General features: G+C 38.6%; 2 protein-coding genes across 3 annotated transcripts in view; both read left to right on the top strand.

Annotated features, from left to right (window-relative positions):
* Positions 1 to 20854, top strand: part of Snx27 (sorting nexin 27) — a 50246-nt gene extending 29392 nt beyond the window's left edge. For both annotated transcript variants that reach the window (XM_089707479.1, XM_089707480.1), the window contains exon 9: positions 18608 to 20854. In XM_089707479.1, coding sequence (XP_089563605.1) covers positions 18608 to 18676 — 69 coding nt within the window. In that variant the 3' untranslated portion in view covers positions 18677 to 20854. The remainder of the gene's footprint in view (positions 1 to 18607) is intronic.
* LOC149479702 (uncharacterized) lies at positions 12664 to 13656 on the top strand. Its single transcript, XM_089707485.1, has one exon. The coding sequence runs from the start codon at positions 12790 to 12792 to the stop codon at positions 13624 to 13626; it is 837 nt and encodes a 278-aa protein (XP_089563611.1). The 5' UTR covers positions 12664 to 12789; the 3' UTR covers positions 13627 to 13656.
* Positions 20855 to 21897: the final 1043 nt, after the last annotated feature.

Raw genomic sequence — 21897 nt, forward strand, 5'->3', positions numbered from 1 at the left:
CAGCTTCCTGACCTGTTTAACCACCTGTAAAAGCTCCCTGGCCTGATAAAATACCTGTTACAGCTCCCTGACCTGCGAAAGCACCTGTTAAAGCTCCCTGACCTGTTAAAGCACCTGTAAAAGCTCCCTGACCTGTTAAAGCACCTGTTATAGCTCCCTGACCTGTTAAAGCACCTGTAAAAGCTCCCTGACCTGATAAAATACCTGTTACAGCTCCCTGACCTGCGAAAGCACCTGTAAAAGCTCCCTGACCTGTTAAAGCACCTGTAAAAGCTCCCTGACCTGTTAAAGCACCTGTAAAAGCTCCCTGACCTGTTAAACTACATGTAACAGCTTCCTTACCTGATAAAATACCTGTAACAGCTTCCTGACCTGTTTAACCACCTGTAAAAGCTCCCTGATCTCTTAAAGCACCTGTAAAAGCTCCCTGACCTGTTAAAGCACCTGTAACAGCTTCCTAACCTGATAAAATACCTGTTACAGCTCCCTGACCTGCGAAAGCACCTGTAAAAGCTCCCTGACCTGTTAAAGCACCTGTAAAAGCTCCCTGACCTGTTAAAGTACCTGTAACAGCTTTCTAACCTGATAAAATACCTGTTACAGCTTCCTGACCTGTTTAACCACCTGTAAAAGCTCCCTGATCTGTTAAAGCACCTGTAAAAGCTCCCTGACCTGTTAAAGCACCTGTTATAGCTCCCTGACCTGTTAAAGCACCTGTAAAAGCTCCCTGACCTGTTAAAGCACATGTAAAAGCTCCCTGACCTGTTAAAGCACCTGTTATAGCTCCCTGACCTGTTAAAGCACCTGTAAAAGCTCCCTGACCTGATAAAATACCTGTTACAGCTCCTTGACCTGCGAAAGCACCTGTAAAAGCTCCCTGACCTGTTAAAGCACCTGTAAAAGCTCCCTGACCTGTTAAAGTACCTGTAACAGCTTCCTTACCTGTTAAAGCACCTGTAACAGCTTCCTAACCTGATAAAATACCTGTTACAGCTCCTTGACCTGCGAAAGCACCTGTTAAAGCTCCCTGACCTGTTAAAGCACCTGTAAAAGCTCCCTGACCTGTTAAAGTACCTGTAACAGCTTCCTAACCTGATAAAATACCTGTTACAGCTTCCTGACCTGTTTAACCACCTCTAAAAGCTCCCTGACCTGTTAAAGCACCTGTTACAGCTTCCTAACCTGTTAAAGTACCTGTCACAGCTTCCTAACCTGATAAAATACCTGTTACAGATTCCTGACCTATTTAACCACCTGTAAAAGCTCCCTGATCTGTTAAAGCACCTGTAAAAGCTCCCTGACCTGTTAAAGCACCTGTTATAGCTCCCTGACCTGTTAAAGCACCTGTTACAGCTTCCTAACCTGTTAAAGTACCTGTCACAGCTTCCTAACCTGTTAAAGTACCTGTCACAGCTTCCTAACCTGATAAAATACCTGTTACAGATTCCTGACCTATTTAACCACCTGTAAAAGCTCCCTGATCTGTTAAAGCACCTGTAAAAGCTCCCTAGGACCTGTTAAAGCACCTGTTATAGCTCCCTGACCTGTTAAAGCACCTGTTATAGCTCCCTGACCTGTTAAAGCACCTGTAAAAGCTCCCTGACCTGATAAAATACCTGTTACAGCTCCCTGACCTGCGAAAGCACCTGTAAAAGCTCCCTGACCTGATAAAATACTTGTTACAGCTCCCTGACCTGCGAAAGCACCTGTTAAAGCTCCCTGACCTGTTAGCACCTGTAAAAGCTCCCTGACCTGTTAAAGCACCTGTTATAGCTCTCTGACCTGTTAAAGCACCTGTAAAAGCTCCCTGACCTGATAAAATACCTGTTACAGCTTCCTGACCTGCGAAAGCACCTGTAAAAGCTCCCTGACCTGTTAAAGCACCTGTAAAAGCTCCCTGACCTGTTAAAGCACCTGTAAAAGCTCCCTGACCTGTTAAACTACATGTAACAGCTTCCTTACCTGATAAAATACCTGTTACAGCTCCCTGACCTGCGAAAGCACCTGTAAAAGCTCCCTGACCTGTTAAAGCACCTGTAAAAGCTCCCTGACCTGTTAAAGCACCTGTAAAAGCTCCCTGACCTGTTACAGCACCTGTAAAAGCTCCCTGACCTGTTAAAGCACCTGTAACAGCTCTCTGACCTGATAAAATACCTGTTTCAGCTCCCTGACCTGCGAAAGCACCTGTAAAAGCTCCCTGACCTGTTAAAGCACCTGTAACAGCTTCCTAACCTGATAAAATACCTGTTACAGCTGCCTGACCTGCGAAAGCACCTGTAAAAGCTCCCTGACCTGTTAAAGCACCTGTAAAAGCTCCCTGACCTGTTAAAGTACCTGTAACAGCTTTCTAACCTGATAAAATACCTGTTACAGCTTCCTGACCTGTTTAACCACCTGTAAAAGCTCCCTGATCTGTTAAAGCACCTGTAAAAGCTCCCTGACCTGTTAAAGCACCTGTTATAGCTCCCTGACCTGTTAAAGCACCTGTAAAAGCTCCCTGACCTGATAAAATACCTGTTACAGCTTCCTGACCTGTTTAACCACCTGTAAAAGCTCCCTGATCTGTTAAAGCACCTGTAAAAGCTCCCTGACCTGCGAAAGCACCTGTAAAAGCTTTCTGATCTGCGAAAGCACCTGTAAAAGCTCCCTGACTTGTTAAAGTACCTGTAACAGCTTCCTTACCTGTTAAAGTACCTGTAACAGCTTCCTTACCTGATAAAATACCTGTTACAGCTACCTGACCTCTTTAACCACCTGTAAAAGCTCCCTGATCTGTTTAAGCACCTGTAAAAGCTCCCTGACCTGTTCAAGCACCTGTTATAGCTCCCTGACCTGTTCAAGCACCTGTTATAGCTCCCGGACCTGTTAAAGCACCTGTAAAAGCTCCCTGACCCGATAAAATACCTGTACCAGCTCCCTGACCTGCGAAAGCACCTGTAAAAGCTCCCTGACCTGTTAAAGCACCAGTAAAAGCTCCCTGACCTGTTAAAGTACCTGTAACAGCTTCCTACCTGTTAAAGCACCTGTAACAGTTTCCTAACCTGATAAAATACCTGTTACAGCTTCCTGACCTGTTTAACCACCTGTAAAAGCTCCCTGACCTGATAAAATACCTGTTACAGCTCCCTGACCTGCGAAAGCACCTGTTAAAGCTCCCTGACCTGTTAAAGCACCTGTTATAGCTCCCTGACCTGTTAAAGCACCTGTAAAAGCTCCCTGACCTGATAAAATACCTGTTACAGCTCCCTGACCTGCGAAAGCACCTGTAAAAGCTCCCTGACCTGATAAAATACCTGTTACAGCTTCCTGACCTGTTTAACCACCTGTAAAAGCTCCCTGATCTGTTAAAGCACCTGTAAAAGCTCCCTGACCTGTAAAAGCACCTGTTATAGCTCCCTGACCTGTTAAAACACCTGTAAAAGCTCCCTGACCTGATAAAATACTTGTTACAGCTCCCTGACCTGCGAAAGCACCTGTAAAAGCTCCCTGACCTGTTAAAGTACCTGTAACAGCTTCCTTACCTGTTAAAGCACCTGTAACAGCTTCCTAACCTGATAAAATACCTGTTACAGCTCCCTGACCTGCAGAAGCACCTGTAAAAGCTCCCTGACCTGTTACAGCACCTGTAAAAGCTCCCTGACCTGTTAAAGCACCTGTTATAGCTCCCTGACCTGTTAAAGCACCTGTAAAAGCTCCCTGACCTGTTAAAGCACCTGTTACAGCTTCCTGACCTGCGAAAGCACCTGTAAAAGCTCCCTGACCTGTTAAAGTACCTGTAACAGCTTTCTAACCTGATAAAATACCTGTTACAGCTTCCTGACCTGTTTAACCACCTGTAAAAGCTCCCTGATCTGTTAAAGCACCTGTAAAAGCTCCCTGACCTGTTAAAGCACCTGTTATAGTTCCCTGACCTGTTAAAGCACCTGTTTAAGCTCCCTGACCTGATAAAATACCTGTTACAGCTCCCTGACCTGCGAAAGCACCTGTAAAAGCTCCCTGACCTGTTAAAGCAACTGTAAAAGCTCCCTGACCTGTTAAAGCACCTGTTACAGCTTCCTAACCTGTTAAAGCACCTGTTACAGCTTCCTAACCTGATAAAATACCTGTTACAGCTTCCTGACCTGTTTAACCACCTGTAAAAGCTCCCTGATCTGTTAAAGCACCTGTAAAAGCTCCCTGACCTGCGAAAGCACCTGTAAAAGCTTCCTGATCTGCGAAAGCACCTGTAAAAGCTCCCTGACTTGTTAAAGTACCTGTAACAGCTTCCTTACCTGTTAAAGTACCTGTAACAGCTTCCTTACCTGGTAAAATACCTGTTACAGCTACCTGACCTGTTTAACCACCTGTAAAAGCTCCCTGATCTGTTTAAGCACCTGTAAAAGCTCCCTGACCTGTTAAAGCACCTGTAAAAGCTCCCTGACCTGTTAAAGTACCTGTAACAGCTTCCTAACCTGATAAAATACCTGTTACAGCTTCCTGACCTGTTTAACCACCTCTAAAAGCTCCCTGACCTGTTAAAGCATCTGTTATAGCTCCCTGGCCTGTTAAAGCACCTGTAAAAGCTCCCTGACCTGATAAAATACCTGTTACAGCTCCCTGACCTGCGAAAGCACCTGTTAAAGCTTCCTGACCTGTTAAAGCACCTGTAAAAGCTCCCTGGCCTGATAAAATACCTGTTACAGCTCCCTGACCTGCGAAAGCACCTGTTAAAGCTCCCTGACCTGTTAAAGCACCTGTAAAAGCTCCCTGACCTGATAAAATACCTGTTACAGCTCCCTGACCTGTTAAAGCACCTGTTATAGCTCGCTGACCTGTTGAAGCACCTGTAAAAGCTCCCTGACCTGATAAAATACCTGTTACAGCTCCCTGACCTGCGAAAGCACCTGTAAAAGCTCCCTGACCTGATAAAATACCTGTTACAGCTCCCTGACCTGCGAAAGCACCTGTTAAAGCTCCCTGACCTGTTAAAGCACCTGTAAAAGCTCCCTGACCTGTTAAAGTACCTGTAACAGCTTCCTAACCTGATAAAATACCTGTTACAGCTTCCTGACCTCTTTAACCACCTCTAAAAGCTCCCTGACCTGTTAAAGCACCTGTTATAGCTCCCTGGCCTGTTAAAGCACCTGTTACAGCTTCCTAACCTGTTAAAGTACCTGTAAAAGCTCCCTGACCTGTTACAGCACCTGTAAAAGCTCCCTGACCTGTTAAAGCACCTGTTACAGCTTCCTGACCTGCGAAAGCACCTGTAAAAGCTCCCTGACCTGTTAAAGCACCTGTTATAGCTCCCTGACCTGTTAATGCACCTGTAAAAGCTCTCTGACCTGTTAAAGTACCTGTAACAGCTTCCTAACCTGATAAAATACCTGTTACAGCTTCCTGACCTGTTTAACCACCTCTAAAAGCTCCCTGACCTGTTAAAGCACCTGTTATAGCTCCCTGGCCTGTTAAAGCACCTGTTACAGCTTCCTAACCTGTTAAAGTACCTGTAACAGCTTCCTAACCTGATAAAATACCTGTTACAGCTTCCTGACCTGTTTAACCACCTGTAAAAGCTCCCTGATCTGTTAAAGCACCTGTAAAAGCTCTCTGACCTGTTAAAGCACCTGTTATAGCTCCCTGACCTGATAAAATACCTGTTACAGCTCCCTGACCTGCGAAAGCACCTGTAAAAGCTCCCTGACCTGTTAAAGCACCTGTAAAAGCTCCCTGACCTGTTACAGCACCTGTAAAAGCTCCCTGACCTGTTAAAGCACCTGTAACAGCTCTCTGACCTGATAAAATACCTGTTTCAGCTCCCTGACCTGCGAAAGCACCTGTAAAAGCTCCCTGACCTGTTACAGCACCTGTAAAAGCTCCCTGACCTGTTAAAGCACCTGTTACAGCTTCTTTACCTGTTAAAGTACCTGTAACAGCTTCCTAACCTGATAAAATACCTGTTACAGCTCCCTGACCTGCGAAAGCACCTGTAAAAGCTCCCTGACCTGTTACAGCACCTGTTAAAGCTCCCTGACCTGTTACAGCACCTGTTAAAGCTCCCTGACCTGTTAAAGCACATGTTATAGCTCCCTGACCTGTTAAAGCACCTGTAAAAGCTCCCTGACCTGATAAAATACCTGTTACAGCTCCTCGACCTGCGAAAGCACCTGTTAAAGCTCCCTGATCTGTTAAAGCACCTGTAAAAGCTCCCTGACCTGTTAAAGTACCTGTAACAGCTTCCTAACCTGTTAAAGTACCTGTAACAGCTTCCTAACCTGATAAAATACCTGTTACAGCTTCCTGACCTGTTTAACCACCTGTAAAAGCTCCCTGATCTGTTAAAGCACCTGTAAAAGCTCCCTGACCTGTTAAAGCACCTGTTATAGCTCCCTGACCTGTTTAAGCACCTGTTAAAGCTCCCTGACCTGTTAAAGCACCTGTTACAGTTTCTGACCTGCGAAAGCACCTGTAAAAGCTCCCTGACCTGTTAAAGCACCTGTTATAGCTCCCTGACCTGTTAAAGCACCTGTAAAATCTCCCTGACCTGATAAAATACCTGTTACAGCTCCCTGACCTGCGAAAGCACCTGTAAAAGCTCCCTGACCTGTTAAAGCACCTGTAAAAGCTCCCTGACCTGTTAAAGTACCTGTAACAGCTTCCTTACCTGTTAAAGCACCTGTTATAGCTCCCTGACCTGTTAAAGCACCTGTAAAAGCTCTCTGACCTGATAAAATACCTGTTTCAGCTCCCTGACCTGCGAAAGCACCTGTAAAAGCTCCCTGACCTGTTACAGCACCTGTAAAAGCTCCCTGACCTGTTAAAGCACCTGTTACAGCTTCTTTACCTGTTAAAGTACCTGTAACAGCTTCCTAACCTGATAAAATACCTGTTACAGCTCCCTGACCTGCGAAAGCACCTGTAAAAGCTCCCTGACCTGTTAAAGCACCTATAAAAGCTACCTGACCTGTTACAGCACCTGTAAAAGCTCCCTGACCTGTTAAAGCACCTGTTATAGCTCCCTGACCTGTTAAAGCACCTGTAAAAGCTCTCTGACCTGATAAAATACCTGTTTCAGCTCCCTGACCTGCGAAAGCACCTGTTAAAGCTCCCTGACCTGTTAAAGCACCTGTTAAAGCTCCCTGACCTGATAAAATACCTGTTACAGCTCCCTGACCTGTTCAAGCACCTGTAAAAGCTCCCTGACCTGTTAAAGCACCTGTAACCTGTGTTAAATATCATAACGAACTTATTAATATTTACATATGTGTATTATATCTTTGTAAACAAAACTTAGGCAGATCATTTTCTCAACAATTGCATAACTTTCTAGAAGCACTAAATAATATAATTCTCAATCACCCCTCGGATAAAATAATTATTGCGGGCGACTTTAACATGAGTAATATATCCTGGAATTTAAATTCTGAAGGTCTACTTCTTCCTTCAAACTATTCGAATGGTGATGAATGTTTGTTTATTGACGAATTATACACTCACGGTTTGCAGCAGTACAACTTCATACATAACGCTAGCAACCGAATACTCGACTTAGTGTTATCGAACGATTCTATTGTTGTGTATGAATGTGTCCGTCCGCTTTTACCGATCGACCCTTACCATAAAGCACTCATAATTGATGTAGAATTTGTTCATATATCGTATTTAAAATCGAATACTAGGAAGAAAATATTATACAACAAAGGGGATTACGAGGGAATAAATGCAGAATTGTTTAAAATTAATTGGTCACAAGAGTTTGACAGGACTCATTCCATTGAAGAATGTGTGAATTATTTTTATTCGATTGTTAATAATCTAATACACACTTACATCCCAAGCAAAACCGTGGTCGACAATAAGTTTCCTATTTGGTATTCACCAGCTTTAAAAAAGATTATTAAAGAAAAATTTAAACATTTTCGCAAATACAAGATTTACAAAAACCTAAGTAGCTTAGAATCATACAAACTGTTAAGGGATAGAGTTAAGAATGTAGAAAATGACTGTTACCAAAAATATATAAATTCTGTTGAAAATTCCATTGAACAGAATCCTAAATACTTCTGGTCCTTTTTCAAATGTAGATCGAAATCTAAAGGCTTACCTAGCAATATTAAATACAATAACAATTTACTCACATCCGGAAACAATATTTGTAATGCATTCTCAGAATATTTTTATTCTACATTCCTAGACAAAACTGACACAAATTTATCAAATTATGTATCTGAACTGGAATTAAGTAATTTTGAATCAAATTTTGACCTTTGTTCGATAAACATTGACTTGAAAACGATAAAAAAGGCATTATCCCAACTAGATCCTTCGAAATCTGCAGGTCCTGATGAAATCAGTCCACTGTTTCTTATAAAATGTGCCGACTCAATAGCCATTCCACTAGCCTATTTATTTAAGAAATCACTTACTCTTATGGAATTCCCCTCAATGTGGAAGAGGGCATTTGTTACACCTGTCCACAAAAAAGGTTCTAAGTTGGAAGTTGTCAATTATAGACCTATATCTAAATTGTGTATCATAGCCAAAGTCTTCGAAAGAATAGTATACGACCAGGTTTATGCAGTATTTAAAAACACATTCATGAGTTATCAGCATGGATTTCTTAAAGGTCGATCAACCGTGACTAACCTGGTGCTTCTGAATGATTACATTACTGATGCTATGGAGACAGGCCATCAGGTCGATGTAATCTACACGGACTACAGTAAATGTTTTGACCGCATAGATCACAAGATTCTCTTGCATAAATTATACATAATGGGCATTAGAGGTAACTTACTCAGATGGTTTTCCTCGTATATCAACAATAGATCTCAAGCAGTTGTAATAAGTAACTATATATCAAGTTGGGTGGTAATACCAAGTGGAGTACCTCAGGGCTCCCTTTTGGGTCCTCTTATGTTTTGCGTATTCATAAATGATATTCCAAATTGCTTCACACACTCAAATCTTCTTTGCTTTGCTGATGACATGAAGATATTTAGGACTATTAAATCTTCTGCTGATGCTGCTATGCTTCAAGATGACCTTAATAAATTAGACTACTATTGTACTCAAAATAAATTAGATCTCAACCCTGGTAAATGCGCAGTCGTCTCATTTAGTCGTAAAAAACAAACACTGCGTTTCAACTATCGAATAAAAAATCAAGATCTTGGAACTAGCCCTGACATAAGAGATCTAGGAGTGATACATGACCCAAAACTCATGTTTGATAAACATATCGATTATATTCTAGCTAAAGCTTCTAAAGCTTTAGGCTTTATAATGAGAATTTCGTCAGATTTTAAAAAGGCGAAAACGTTTAAAATTCTGTTTTGTGCTTACGTACGTAGCATTATAGAATATGCGTCGCCAATATGGAATCCGCGATACGATAAATATATAACTAGAATTGAACGAATACAGATGAAATTTTTGAAATTCCTATGTTACCGATTACACGTCCCGTACACATCTGAGGATTATTACGAGGTCTGCAGCAAATTTCACTTCCTACCCCTAACATATCGCCGGGAGATTTCTGATATTTTATTACTTTTAGGCATTACATCCAATAAAATAGACTGCCCAGAACTACTAGCCAAAATTTCTTTATACACACCCTCAATTTTATCTCGTAAATATAATCCTATCTTTACTTCCGCAGTCAGCACTAACTATCGTCAAAACTCGTTTATTCTACGCGTAAGCAATAATTTTAACAAGCTATCAAAACAGTTCGATTTTGACTTATTCTGCAGCAGTTCTTACTCCATTAAGCGTCAGTTAGCTAATGAGTTCTTCTGTCAGTTTGGTGGTCAAGTTGATATGCAATTTGATTAGTGTTACAATAGCATTGGTTTTAAGCATTTGATTCGTGTACGTAATCGCTCACATTTGTAATTGTTATATATTAACATTTTTCTAGCCGTGAGAATCTGTAAATGGCTTATTGTAAGTATTATATTATGTGACTATCTTTAAGGATACAGCTGTAGATTCTCCTAAAATATAAATAAATAAATAAAATAAAGTAAAAGCTCCCTGACCTATTAAAGTACCTGTAACAGCTTCCTTACCTGTTAAAGCACCTGTAACAGCTTCCTAACCTGATAAAATACCTGTAAAAGCTCCCTGACCTGATAAAATACCTGTCACAGCTTCCTGACCTGCGAAAGCACCTGTAAAAGCTCCCTGACCTGTTAAAGCACCTGTAAAAGCTCCCTGACCTGTTAAAGTACCTGTAACAGCTTCCTTACCTGTTAAAGCACCTGTAACAGCTTCCTTACCTGATAAAATACCTGTTACAGCTCCCTGACCTGCGGAAGCACCTGTAAAAGCTCCCTGACCTGTTAAAGCACCTGTTACAGCTTCTTAACCTGTTAAAGTACCTGTAACAGCTTCCTAACCTGATAAAATACCTGTTACAGCTTCCTGACCTGTTTAACCACCTGTATAAGCTCCCTGATCTGTTAAAGCACCTGTAAAAGCTCCCTGATCTGTTAAAGCACCTGTTATAGCTCCCTGACCTGTTAAAGCACCTGTAAAAGCTTCCTGACCTGATAAAATATCTTTTACAGCTCCCTGACCTGATAAAATACCTGTTACAGCTCCCTGACTTGCGAAAGCACCTGTAAAAGCTCCCTGACCTGTTAAAGTACCTGTAACAGCTCCCTGACCTGTTAAAGCACCTGTTATAGCTCCCTGACCTGTTAAAGCACCTGTTAAAGCTCCCTGACCTGAAAAATACCTGTTACAGCTCCCTGACTTGCGAAAGCACCTGTAAAAGCTCCCTGACCTGTTAAAGCACCTGTTATAGCTCCCTGACCTGTTAAAGCACCTGTTAAAGCTCCCTGACCTGATAAAATACCTGTAAAAGCTCTCTGACCTGTTACAGTACCTGTAAAAGCTTCCTAACCTGTTAAAGTACCTGTAACAGCTTCCTAACCTGATAAAATACCTGTTACAGCTCCCTGACCTGCGAAAGCACCTGTAAAAGCTCCCTGACCTGTTAAAGCACCTGTTCAAGCTCCCTGACCTGTTAAAGTACCTGTAACAGCTTCCTAACCTGATAAAATACCTGTTACAGCTCCCTGACCTGCGAAAGCACCAGTAAAAGCTCCCTGACCTGGTAAAGCACCTGTAAAAGCTCCCTGACCTGTTAAAGTACCTGTAACAGCTTCCTAACCTGATAAAATACCTGTTACAGCTCCCTGACCTGCGAAAGCACCTGTTAAAGCTTCCTGACCTGTTAAAGTACCTGTAACAGCTTCCTTACCTGTTAAAGCACCTGTAACAGCTTCCTAACCTGATAAAATACCTGTTACAGCTCCCTGACCTGCGAAAGCACCTGTAAAAGCTCCCTGACCTGTTAAAGTACCTGTAAAAGCTCCCTGACCTGTTAAAGTACCTGTAACAGCTTCCTTACCTGTTAAAGCACCTGTAACAGCTTTCTAACCTGATAAAATACCTGTTACAGCTCCCTGACCTGCGAAAGCACCTGTAAAAGCTCCCTGACCTGTTAAAGTACCTGTAACAGCTTCATAACCTGATAAAATATCTGTTACAGCTCACTGACCTGCGAAAGCACCTGTTAAAGCTTCCTGACCTGTTAAAGTACCTGTAACAGCTTCCTTACCTGTTAAAGCACCTGTAACAGCTTCCTAACCTGATAAAATACCTGTTACAGCTCCCTGACCTGCGAAAGCACCTGTAAAAGCTCCCTGACCTGTTAAAGTACCTGTAAAAGCTCCCTGACCTGTTAAAGTACCTGTAACAGCTTCCTTACCTGTTAAAGCACCTGTAACAGCTTCCTAACCTGATAAAATACCTGTTACAGCTCCCTGACCTGCGAAAGCACCTGTAAAAGCTCCCTGACTTGTTACAGCACCTGTAAAAGCTCCCTGACCTGTTAAAGCACCTGTTATAGCTCCCTGACCTGTTAAAGCACCTGTAAAAGCTCCCTGACCTGTTTAAGCACCTGTACACCTGTAAAAGCTCCCTGACCTGTTAAAGTACCTGTAACAGCTTCCTTACCTGTTAAAGCACCTGTAACAGCTTCCTAACCTGATAAAATACCTGTTACAGCTCCCTGACCTGCGAATGCACCTGTTAAAGCTTCCTGACCTGTTAAAGTACCTGTAACAGCTTCCTTACCTGTTAAAGCACCTGTAACAGCTTCCTAACCTGAAAAAATACCTGTTACAGCTCCCTGACCTGCGAAAGCACCTGTAATCGGTTCGTTGTGACAGTTAGAGTGACACTTCTAGTCTCAGCAATAAAAAGTTTTAAAAATAGTAAACTTTATGCTATATGCTTCATTGTGTGTTTTTTAAATAGACTTTTATGTGTTTCATAACGTGTAGTGTTATCCTATCGATCGAGAATATACTTTGTGTTTTTAACAGTGTAAACAGTCATCAGCTGTGAATCAGCTGTTTTACAAGTACCGACAAATTTGTGATTAAAGGTATTTAGCGGTTTGGTTTGGTGCTTTTAATTTGACAAACTTGTTCGTGATATACTATTTAATAACTTTAAATATCATATTATTCTCTTAAATCCTAATTCAATAGTACCAAATTATAAAACATTGCGAACTATTATTAATATTATCGCCCTCTTGTGAACCTTACCCGAACTCATTGAGTGACAATAATTATTATAGATCCAGTAATTATGGCCAATAAATGCACAAACTGTGGTAAATTCTTCTCGTCGACAACAGATGGCGCCAAGTGTACTAAGTGTAGCAACTTATTTCACAAACAATGCAATAACATTAGCCCCAAGTCCCTTTCGAATGGGAAATGGATGTGCAAAATATGCAAAAATAAAAGCCAAAAATCGGCTGAAAACTTACACACGCAGCAAGATAGTAGTGCAGATAGTTTTGAGGATGCTCCGGATAATATGTCATGCCTTGCACAGGAGATCAAGTTGCTTCGTTCTGAACTATCTAGCTTTCGGCAAGAAATGTCCAAAATAAGTACTGTTATGGCGGAATATGATAAAAGGCTCGACAGTATTGAGGAGCGGCTGGATCGTATGGAATGTACCTTGTCTGAATCGCAGTCTCAAACACAGGAGCCTAGTGATGTAACTAAAAAAATAGATTCTTTAAAATCACGTCTTAATGATTCCGAGCAATACAATTTACTTAATGACATAGAGATTGCGGGCGTCCCCGAAACAAAAGGTGAAAATCTACTACACCTAACTATAACATTGGCCCAAAAAATAGGTATATCACTAGATGAACGGGATATAGTTAATGCCTACCGTACTGGTACTCGTAAAAATCCGGAGGACTTAAATACCAGTAGTGATCGCAAAGCGGCCGCACGTCCGCGGCCGATCGTCGTGCGGCTAACCCGCCACCACCTACGCAACGAGTTGCTGCGCGCGGCGCGCGTGCGGCGCGGGGCGGACACGGCCGGCCTGGTCGCCGGCGAGCCCCGCCGCTTCTACGTCAACGAGCACCTGACGCGCACCAACCGCTGGTTGTTCCACCTGGCGCGCGAGCAACAGCGCGCTAAACACTGGAGCTATGTGTGGACGCGGGGCGGCCGTACTTACGTCAGACGCGATCAACACTCAAAGTATTTTATTGTTTCTTCTGTAGAAGATATAGATAAGATTTTTGGCTAATGTTTGGTTTGTGTCTAAGAACAAATGCATGGGACTCTAATGATAGGTTTTATGTTCTTTATATTATAACGCAGTATTATCCGTATCATATTTTGAATGTAATGTGTAATAAAATAATTGCTTGCAGAGTTTTAAAAATCTACTCTTTATACGGTATATCTATGAATATGCATAAATATTGTGAGAAAAGTTTAATTTGTCATATAAAAAGTAGTGAAAATTTAGTTGTTTTGTTTCATCGGCTTTTAATTTTATATTATAGTACAATCAACCTTTCAATACTTTGTTATGACAATATAATATTGTATTTAATTATAGAACGTTATTTTAAGATAGAAATAGTAATAAAAATTATGTATAAACGTACCTACCTATTAATTTTGTGTATAACTGTATCCATTATCATATTATTATACTTATTTTGTTTACGCTTTCATTGTAGAACAGTCATGTTACTTTATAAATCTAGTGAAGGATTAAAAAAAAATATTACTTTTCATCGTATAATCGTTAAAACCATAAATTTTCAAATCATCTTTCTTTGTTTTCCTACCGTGATTATTGCTTGTTGCATTGTGTTCTATGTAAGTTGCGCCTCAATAATTTTGTTTAGTATAATATATTTTTATTTTTATGTTCTTCTAATGCACGGTAGGGATGTCCATGGCTTAATTATGACATATATAATATTAGTACTAGTATCGTTTTTAAACTATCCTCATATCACATCTTTAAACCTAACTTACACTACTATTCATTTAAGTATATATTATTATATTAATCCCCATCATAAAGTTATTTATAATGACTTGTAAAGGATCAAAATTATGTGTTGGGTTTTTAAATCCCGGTTCATTATGTACAAAACACGACGAGTTCCTTGTGGCGATGGAGCGTCATAATGTAGATATCATGGCCATAAACGAAACCTGGTTACGAGTGGGTGAAGATGGACGTGCGCCTGCCGTACCTGGTTACAGACTGCGTCACATACCGCGACCGTCTAGTGTCCGCACTCGCGGCGGGGGTGTTGGATTCTATATTAGGGAAGGTATATCGGTTCGGATAATATCTCACCCCGTCGTTGACAGTGTCGAACAGATGTGGCTGAATTTGTCCCTTAACGGTCAGGTAACTATCGTCGGTACAGCATATAGGCCGCCTTGGTTGGACATAAACACGTTTTTAGATGCTTTGATAGATACAATTAGTTCTTTCACATGGTACGATAATCTTGTGGTTTTGGGTGATTTTAATGTTAACCTATTAAATAGTGATAATGTTAACAGTAAAAGAGTTGCAAGTTTTCTTCAAACCTTTAATCTTATACAACATGTTTCTCAGCCCACGCATTTTACGGATTCTAGCGAAACTTTGCTTGATATAATATGTACTAATACGCCTGTTCAAAATATTGTGATTGATTATATCGAAGAACTTAGCCATCACGCTTTCTTATCGTGTGCACTTAATATATCTAAACAAAAAGTTTTGCATAAATATATCACCTTTAGACCGATACAAAATATTAATAGTGACGAATTTAACAAATCTTTGCAAATAATCAACTGGTCTTCGTTGCTTGCACTTGATAACGTGGACGAACTAGTGAACAATTTAACTTCGTACATAAAATCGCTCTTTGACGTTCATGCGCCCTCCAAGAAAATACGTGTAAAAAACAAGCAACCGCCGTGGATAACTTTTAATATTAAAAAGATGTTTAGACTACGCGATGAAGCCCGAAATAAAGCACGACTTACCAAAACAGATTCACATAAAAAATTCTATATTGATTTAAAAAAATATGTAAGTATGGCATTGGAACGCGAAAAAAAGGCGTACTTCGATTTATTTATCAATGCAAATTTGAGAAAGCCTAAAATTATGTGGAAACACATTAAAGCAAACACGGGTATAAACACAAAGAAACAGCCTTTACTTACTGGTCATCTTGGAAATCCTGATGTTCTAAATAATCACTTCCTTAATGTGCCTGGAAATAATGTACCGCTATCCATGCTAACTTACTATGAATTCCATCGCCACGGTGATACTTCCTTCTCCTTTAAACCTGTAAATGAGTCGACTGTGCTACGTACTATTCAGGAACTCAAATCACAAGCTGCTGGAATTGATGATATCTCATTGGACATGCTCAAACTTACACTCCCAGCATCTCTGTCAACTTTAACCCACATCATAAATCTATCTTTTGCATCTGGTACCTTCCCTAGTCTGTGGCGAAACGCGCTTGTACATCCCATTCCTAAAATTGATAACCCGCTGGATTTGAAGGATCTCCGACCGATCAGCATATTACCATGCCTATCGAAGGTTCTAGAAAAAATAGTGCACAAACAGCTAATGGATTATTTAGAAAAAGAAAATATCTTACCTGATCGTCAGTCTGGTTTCAGGAAACGCAAAGGTACAACTACAGCTGTGACCGATGTGATGGATGATATTCTTTGCGCACAAGATGAAGGGAAAGGTACAGTGCTTGTACTGCTGGACTACTCAAGAGCTTTTGATACTATAAATACTTCACTTCTGTTATCCAAGCTAACATATTATGGTTTAAGCCCACCTACTATAAAATGGTTTAATAGCTATTTGAGTGGTCGAACACAAAGAGTATCAGTTGCGATGGAGGATGGTAGTATCAGGTTATCAGAATGCAAAACAGTAACAAAAGGGGTTCCTCAAGGCTCTATTTTAGGACCCCTTTTATTCATATTATATAGTGCCGATATTGTAAAGCAAATAAAATCATGCAAATATCACATTTACGCTGACGATGTTCAACTTTTTACCTCTTTTTACCCGGATGAAACATGTTCCGCAATAAACAATTTAAACTTGGACTTAACTTCAATATCCGCATGGTCAAGCCGAAATTCACTTGTCCTAAATCCTAATAAGTCGAAGTTTATGGTTTTAGGTACACCTAAAGTAGTTTGCTCAATTCAAAATCGTCTCATTCCAGTAACTATCAATGACGAAGTTATAAAACGTGTTGCGGAAGCTCGAAACTTGGGGATCGTTTTTGACGAAAATCTACGATTTGAAAAATATATTAATGTTACAACAGCTAACTGTTTCTATCGTTTAAAAATTCTGTACCGAATTAGAAAATATCTGAATACGGAACTTCGTGTAAGGCTTTGTGACAGCCTTGTCCTATCTAAGTTTAACTATATGGATGTGGTATATGGTAGGCGGATTTTGAAGCGAACGAAACGAGCAATACAGCGCGTACAAAACGCATGTGCCCGTTTCTGTTTTAACATTCCTCCACGGGAGCACATTACGCCATTTTTAAATAAAGCCTGTTTGTTAAATATGGAAAATCGACGACGACTCCATTTCGCCTCGTTCCTTTTTGATATTATTAAGTTTGAGTCCCCCAAATACCTTTTTGAAAAGTTGGTTTGGATGGGAGATCATCAGGCAGCGTACAAAACGAGACAAGCAGCGACTAAACTGATGATTCCTAAACACCACTCTGCCAGTTTCCGAGGTAGCTTCAAATACAGTGCCACTAAGTGTTGGAACAATTTACCACCGCCGCTGCCTAGCCTCCGCGCGGTTGAGAACTTTAAAAAAAAATACACTGTTATATTACTTGAGAAACAGATCCAACCTTAGTGGCTACTGCAGGTGATGATAATTGGATAAATATAATAAATAGTATCTGTCTCCATCTAATATTTGTAAATCTATCAAATGTATAATATGGAATATAATATATAACTAAACTTACCTTTATCTATTTATACACATATTTATTCTACACATACATCATATTTATTCTATTAATTTGGTTTAATTCTGCACACAGACGTATTATTCTTGTTTGGTCTAATTGTTTATATTTTATTACTGTTATTTATTTATTTCTATATTTTACTGTTGGAATGGAGGTCACTCTAATTGCAACAACGTTTAGGGGCCACTGAAAACCAGCGCTGTGCGTACACTTGTGTCGTACAGTATTTAGCTGAGTTGGTCACCCTTTTTCGAGGACACTACCGTGCAAATTGTTTTATTTATTTTTTTTCTCTTTTTAAATTTACTTTTATTTTATTTTTTTTGCTGTTTTGTTTATTATTTTTTAAGATTTTGTTTATTATGTCCTTGAAATAAATGTATTTTCTTTCTTTCTTTCTTTCTAAAAGCTCCCTGACCTGTTAAAGTACCTGTAAAAGCTCCCTGACCTGTTAAAGTACCTGTAACAGCTTCCTTACCTGTTAAAGCACCTGTAACAGCTTCCTAACCTGATAAAATACCTGTTACAGCTCCCTGACCTGCGAAAGCACCTGTAAAAGCTCCCTGACCTGTTACAGCACCTGTAAAAGCTCCCTGACCTGTTAAAGCACCTGTAAAAGCTCCCTGACCTGTTAAAGCACCTGTACACCTGTAAAAGCTCCCTGACCTGTTAAAGTACCTGTAACAGCTTCCTTACCTGTTAAAGCACCTGTTACAGCTTCCTAACCTGATAAAATACCGGTTACAGCTTCCTGACCTGTTAAAGCACCTTTAAAAGCTACCTTACCTGGGAAAGCACCTGTAAAAGCTCCCTGACCTGTTAAAGCACCTGTAACAGCTTCCTTACCTGTTAATGCTTCCTGACCTGTTCAAACTCAAACTCAAACATTTATTTATTCAATTATACTTCTTATAGAAGCACTTTTGAAACGTCATTACATTTAAAATTTACCACCGATTCGGAAAGCAGTATCTACGGAGAAGAACCGGCAAGAAACTCCATAGTTGCTCTTTTATGTCATGTTCATGTTAAAGCGTCTGTCATGTGTAATGTATGCAGGTGCACAGTTTCACTGCTGTACATGTTACAGACAATGCAGGTGCACTGGTACATTAGTATTTTTTTCTGTTTTAAGTACGTCACCAATGTTCACTTTGTATATTTTAATAGACACTGAAATAATACCGTTATTATTACATTTTATTCCAGTATCAATTCCTATGCAATTGCATGGACAGAATAGCAGAAGAGGCGAAATGGGTCGACACAGGTGAATAAAACTCCCCACTCTTGATAGACCATCTCACGTCTTGAATGTTTCAGTATTTATATAATAATGTTTAATTGTCATTAATTTTATATATCGGTTTATAAGTATAATCGTAAAGTATTAAACTTTCACGGAAAACAATCATTCCTATTTAAGTGAATTGTTAAAAAAATTGTGTGTATGTATGTTCACGGTTGCAAATTGATGTTTTCGCTAGCTCACTATACCACTGTACACCACTCGTACTTATTATAGCTTTTTTATAAAATGATAATTTTTTAATTTTTACAATAACGATATCGAAATATATTATAATGGTGAGTAATATACTTAACTTATTTATATGGATTTATTAATATTAAGTGTAAAAGAAGTAGTCGTCACAAAGAAACAACGTGGTGCCAACAGTCACAAATACATATACTGCCACCTTTTCCATAGTGAATACTGCTAAAATAATAAACGAACAAAGCAGTTAGCGAATTTTTTTTAAAGTTTAACGAATTAATCGAAAATAGAACGAAAAATAACCTTTCTGTTGGTACTTTAGTATAATAAAAAGTTTAATTATCAAGAAGGTAGAAGTAAAAAATATCTCACTGTCTATCCTTTTCTTAAACATTACACGCGTGTCACTCTGTCCTTGTCTAAAGTTGAATTAAGAGCATGAGCACGCGACATTCGTCAGTCGACCGCCGACCGCCGGCGAGGTAACACGTCTCTATAGAGATTATACGTTTCGGAACTAGGGAAAGATCTCATCAAAATTGCTTGTTTATTAGTGTAACTTTTAAATAAAAATATTTTAAATTAAACGTAGTAAATATTGTTATAACATAAATAGATGTGTCGTCTGCTTGTTATTGTTAACATTACATATCTCGTTAGTGTAATTAGCGAAATTTAACTTAAGTTGAAAACTTACTGTCATATAACGATATATGCGTCAATTAAATATCCACTATTTAGCTAAATTTTGTATCTTTATATCCTTCTTGAATCCTTGTTTAATTTTAATTATTAATTGTTTTGTTGCTAAAAGCGCTAACAAATAGTTTGTTAAATGTGGTATTTCTGTCTTCATTAAATCTCTCTTTCTCTCTCTTATCAATTGAACATGAAAGAGATAGCATGATCATCAGATGGAAATTTATGTTATTCAGCTAAATTTAAAGTATAATCGAACTTACTTCGTCTAACTTTTTCTTTAATAAAAATATTGATAAAACATTATTTAGTGACGACAGAACAACCACAAGTAGTAATTTAATCGACTCTTAGTGCAATCGTGGAAATGAACAGTCTCAAAATCTATATTACATAATATATTTAAAATTAAAACAGACCCGGTTTTAATAGCAGTATTAAAATATGAAATACAAAAAAAAATATCGGTGCCATAACGACATTGTACCACCTGTTATAAAACGCTTTCAGCCTGCTGTTTAAATTAATTTAACGGTTTTAAATCGTGGTTTTATTACAATTTAAATTGATTACTAAGATTTTTTGATACTTAATGAAAATCAGGTAATTGCCCGACTCGTGTCGGTGACCGAGAGGTAGTTTACATACCTTATATGCAAGAGAGTAAAAGAGCGCGGCTTATCGTTGCTGTTTTAAAACACACTATGGCTGGTATATAACCTTTGTATCTCTTATTGATATGTTTTTTGGTAAATTAGAAATTTTTAGTATCATCATAATCATTATTATTGACAACGTGATCATTTTTATTGTATTACAACGTTGGCCAAGCATAGGTCGGCAGAAACATGTAGATAATAAAACCAACGATTTAAAACCGTTTAAAAGATATAATATATTTGGCGTACAGTATTTATAAGTTCAAATAGCTTGTGATAGTTTATTTTACTTGTATTGTATATAGATATATTTATGTCACGTTATTCGTTAGATTAGTATTGATATAATATTATCATGACAGTTGTACTTAGTTTTATAGGTTTTGGCTGCAATATCTCTTCTCGACTCTTTCTTTTCTCTTTTTAACTCTGTTATTATTGAAATTGGTGATTTTGTATGAGGTAATTGCATTTTAACTATGCATTGTGTAGAACAAATTAGATTTTGGTGATGTTTTTGTATTAGTACAGACGGAAGAACGATGTTATGCGGGAATTCATTTATAATTTTGGCGGGTTATTTTTTTAAGTGGTGTCTGAGGAACATTTATTTATGAATTATTATGACGCGTTAAATTTTTTTTAATGTTAAAAATACAGTATTTTTTTATCAGTCGCAGCCAAAATAAAAGGTAATAGTATGGTATGGTTTAAAATCTCATTTTATTGTAACTATTGATTCTTGTAGTTTTTATTGGTGTAGTTATTTAGAGTTTGTGGTATATAAACTCGATTAAAAATGGTTGATTCTATCAACACTTCAAATGTCCTATTGTAATAATGAATTGATTGCATTAATAATTTTTCTATTCATTCTGATTTTTAACTAATGCTTTTTGTAGTATTTATTTTTAATGTGTTTTTTATTATTCATTATTTATTCATTTGTTGTGTACAACATGTAGTCTTATTGTTTTTTTTCAAATAAATGAATATAAATAAAACCCATGAAACTCTAAGACCGTTGCTTGCGCAATTTCGTTTGTGCCAGTTTGGGCAAACTATATAATATATACATAATATATATTCAGGTTGAAACCTTCGTGCAATAATGTAGCCTTAAAGACAGCTATATCAACAGTTATTCACAGCTTACACAGTCTATAACGTTTTTATTGTATTGTGATAGATTTTATTTATGTACGAGTATCCGAACGGATGAAAAACATATTATGTCTATGGTTAGTTTGGCGCGCGATTTACTGTCATGAAATAATTTTTTATTATTATTCTTTAATTGTGATTTTTTTTGTACAGTTTATATTTTTAATTGAATAATTTAAATTTTCTTTTTATTGTGGTATTATGTTGAATATGAATATTTTTTGGAAGTTATCTTATAATTTATAATTAAATAAATTATTCATGACAGTAGATCGGTGCTAAATCGTTTTTCATTGTATGTTATTGTTTGTATGTTTGTGTGCTACACACTTCAATGTGCTTATACTAATTGTAAAGCCTGTAATAATAATAATAAAATCGCATATAATCCTCAAATTTATAATATTTTATCCAATAATTTCCTTTCATCACGTTTTATTGATGTAAAGTCGTAGATTTCATGTAAGCTTATAAAAAAC

This window comes from Colias philodice, chromosome 19 (genome assembly GCF_061535455.1).
Source record: "Colias philodice isolate Cphi_HAF_F1 chromosome 19, ilColPhil1 Martin Lab GWU primary, whole genome shotgun sequence".
In the NCBI taxonomy this organism is placed as follows: Eukaryota; Metazoa; Arthropoda; class Insecta; order Lepidoptera; family Pieridae; genus Colias; species Colias philodice.

Coding starts and splice junctions, on each gene's coding strand:
- LOC149479702 (XM_089707485.1), top strand. CDS start 12,790: ATGTGCAAAATATGCAAAAATAAAAGCCAAAAATCGGCTGAAAACTTA.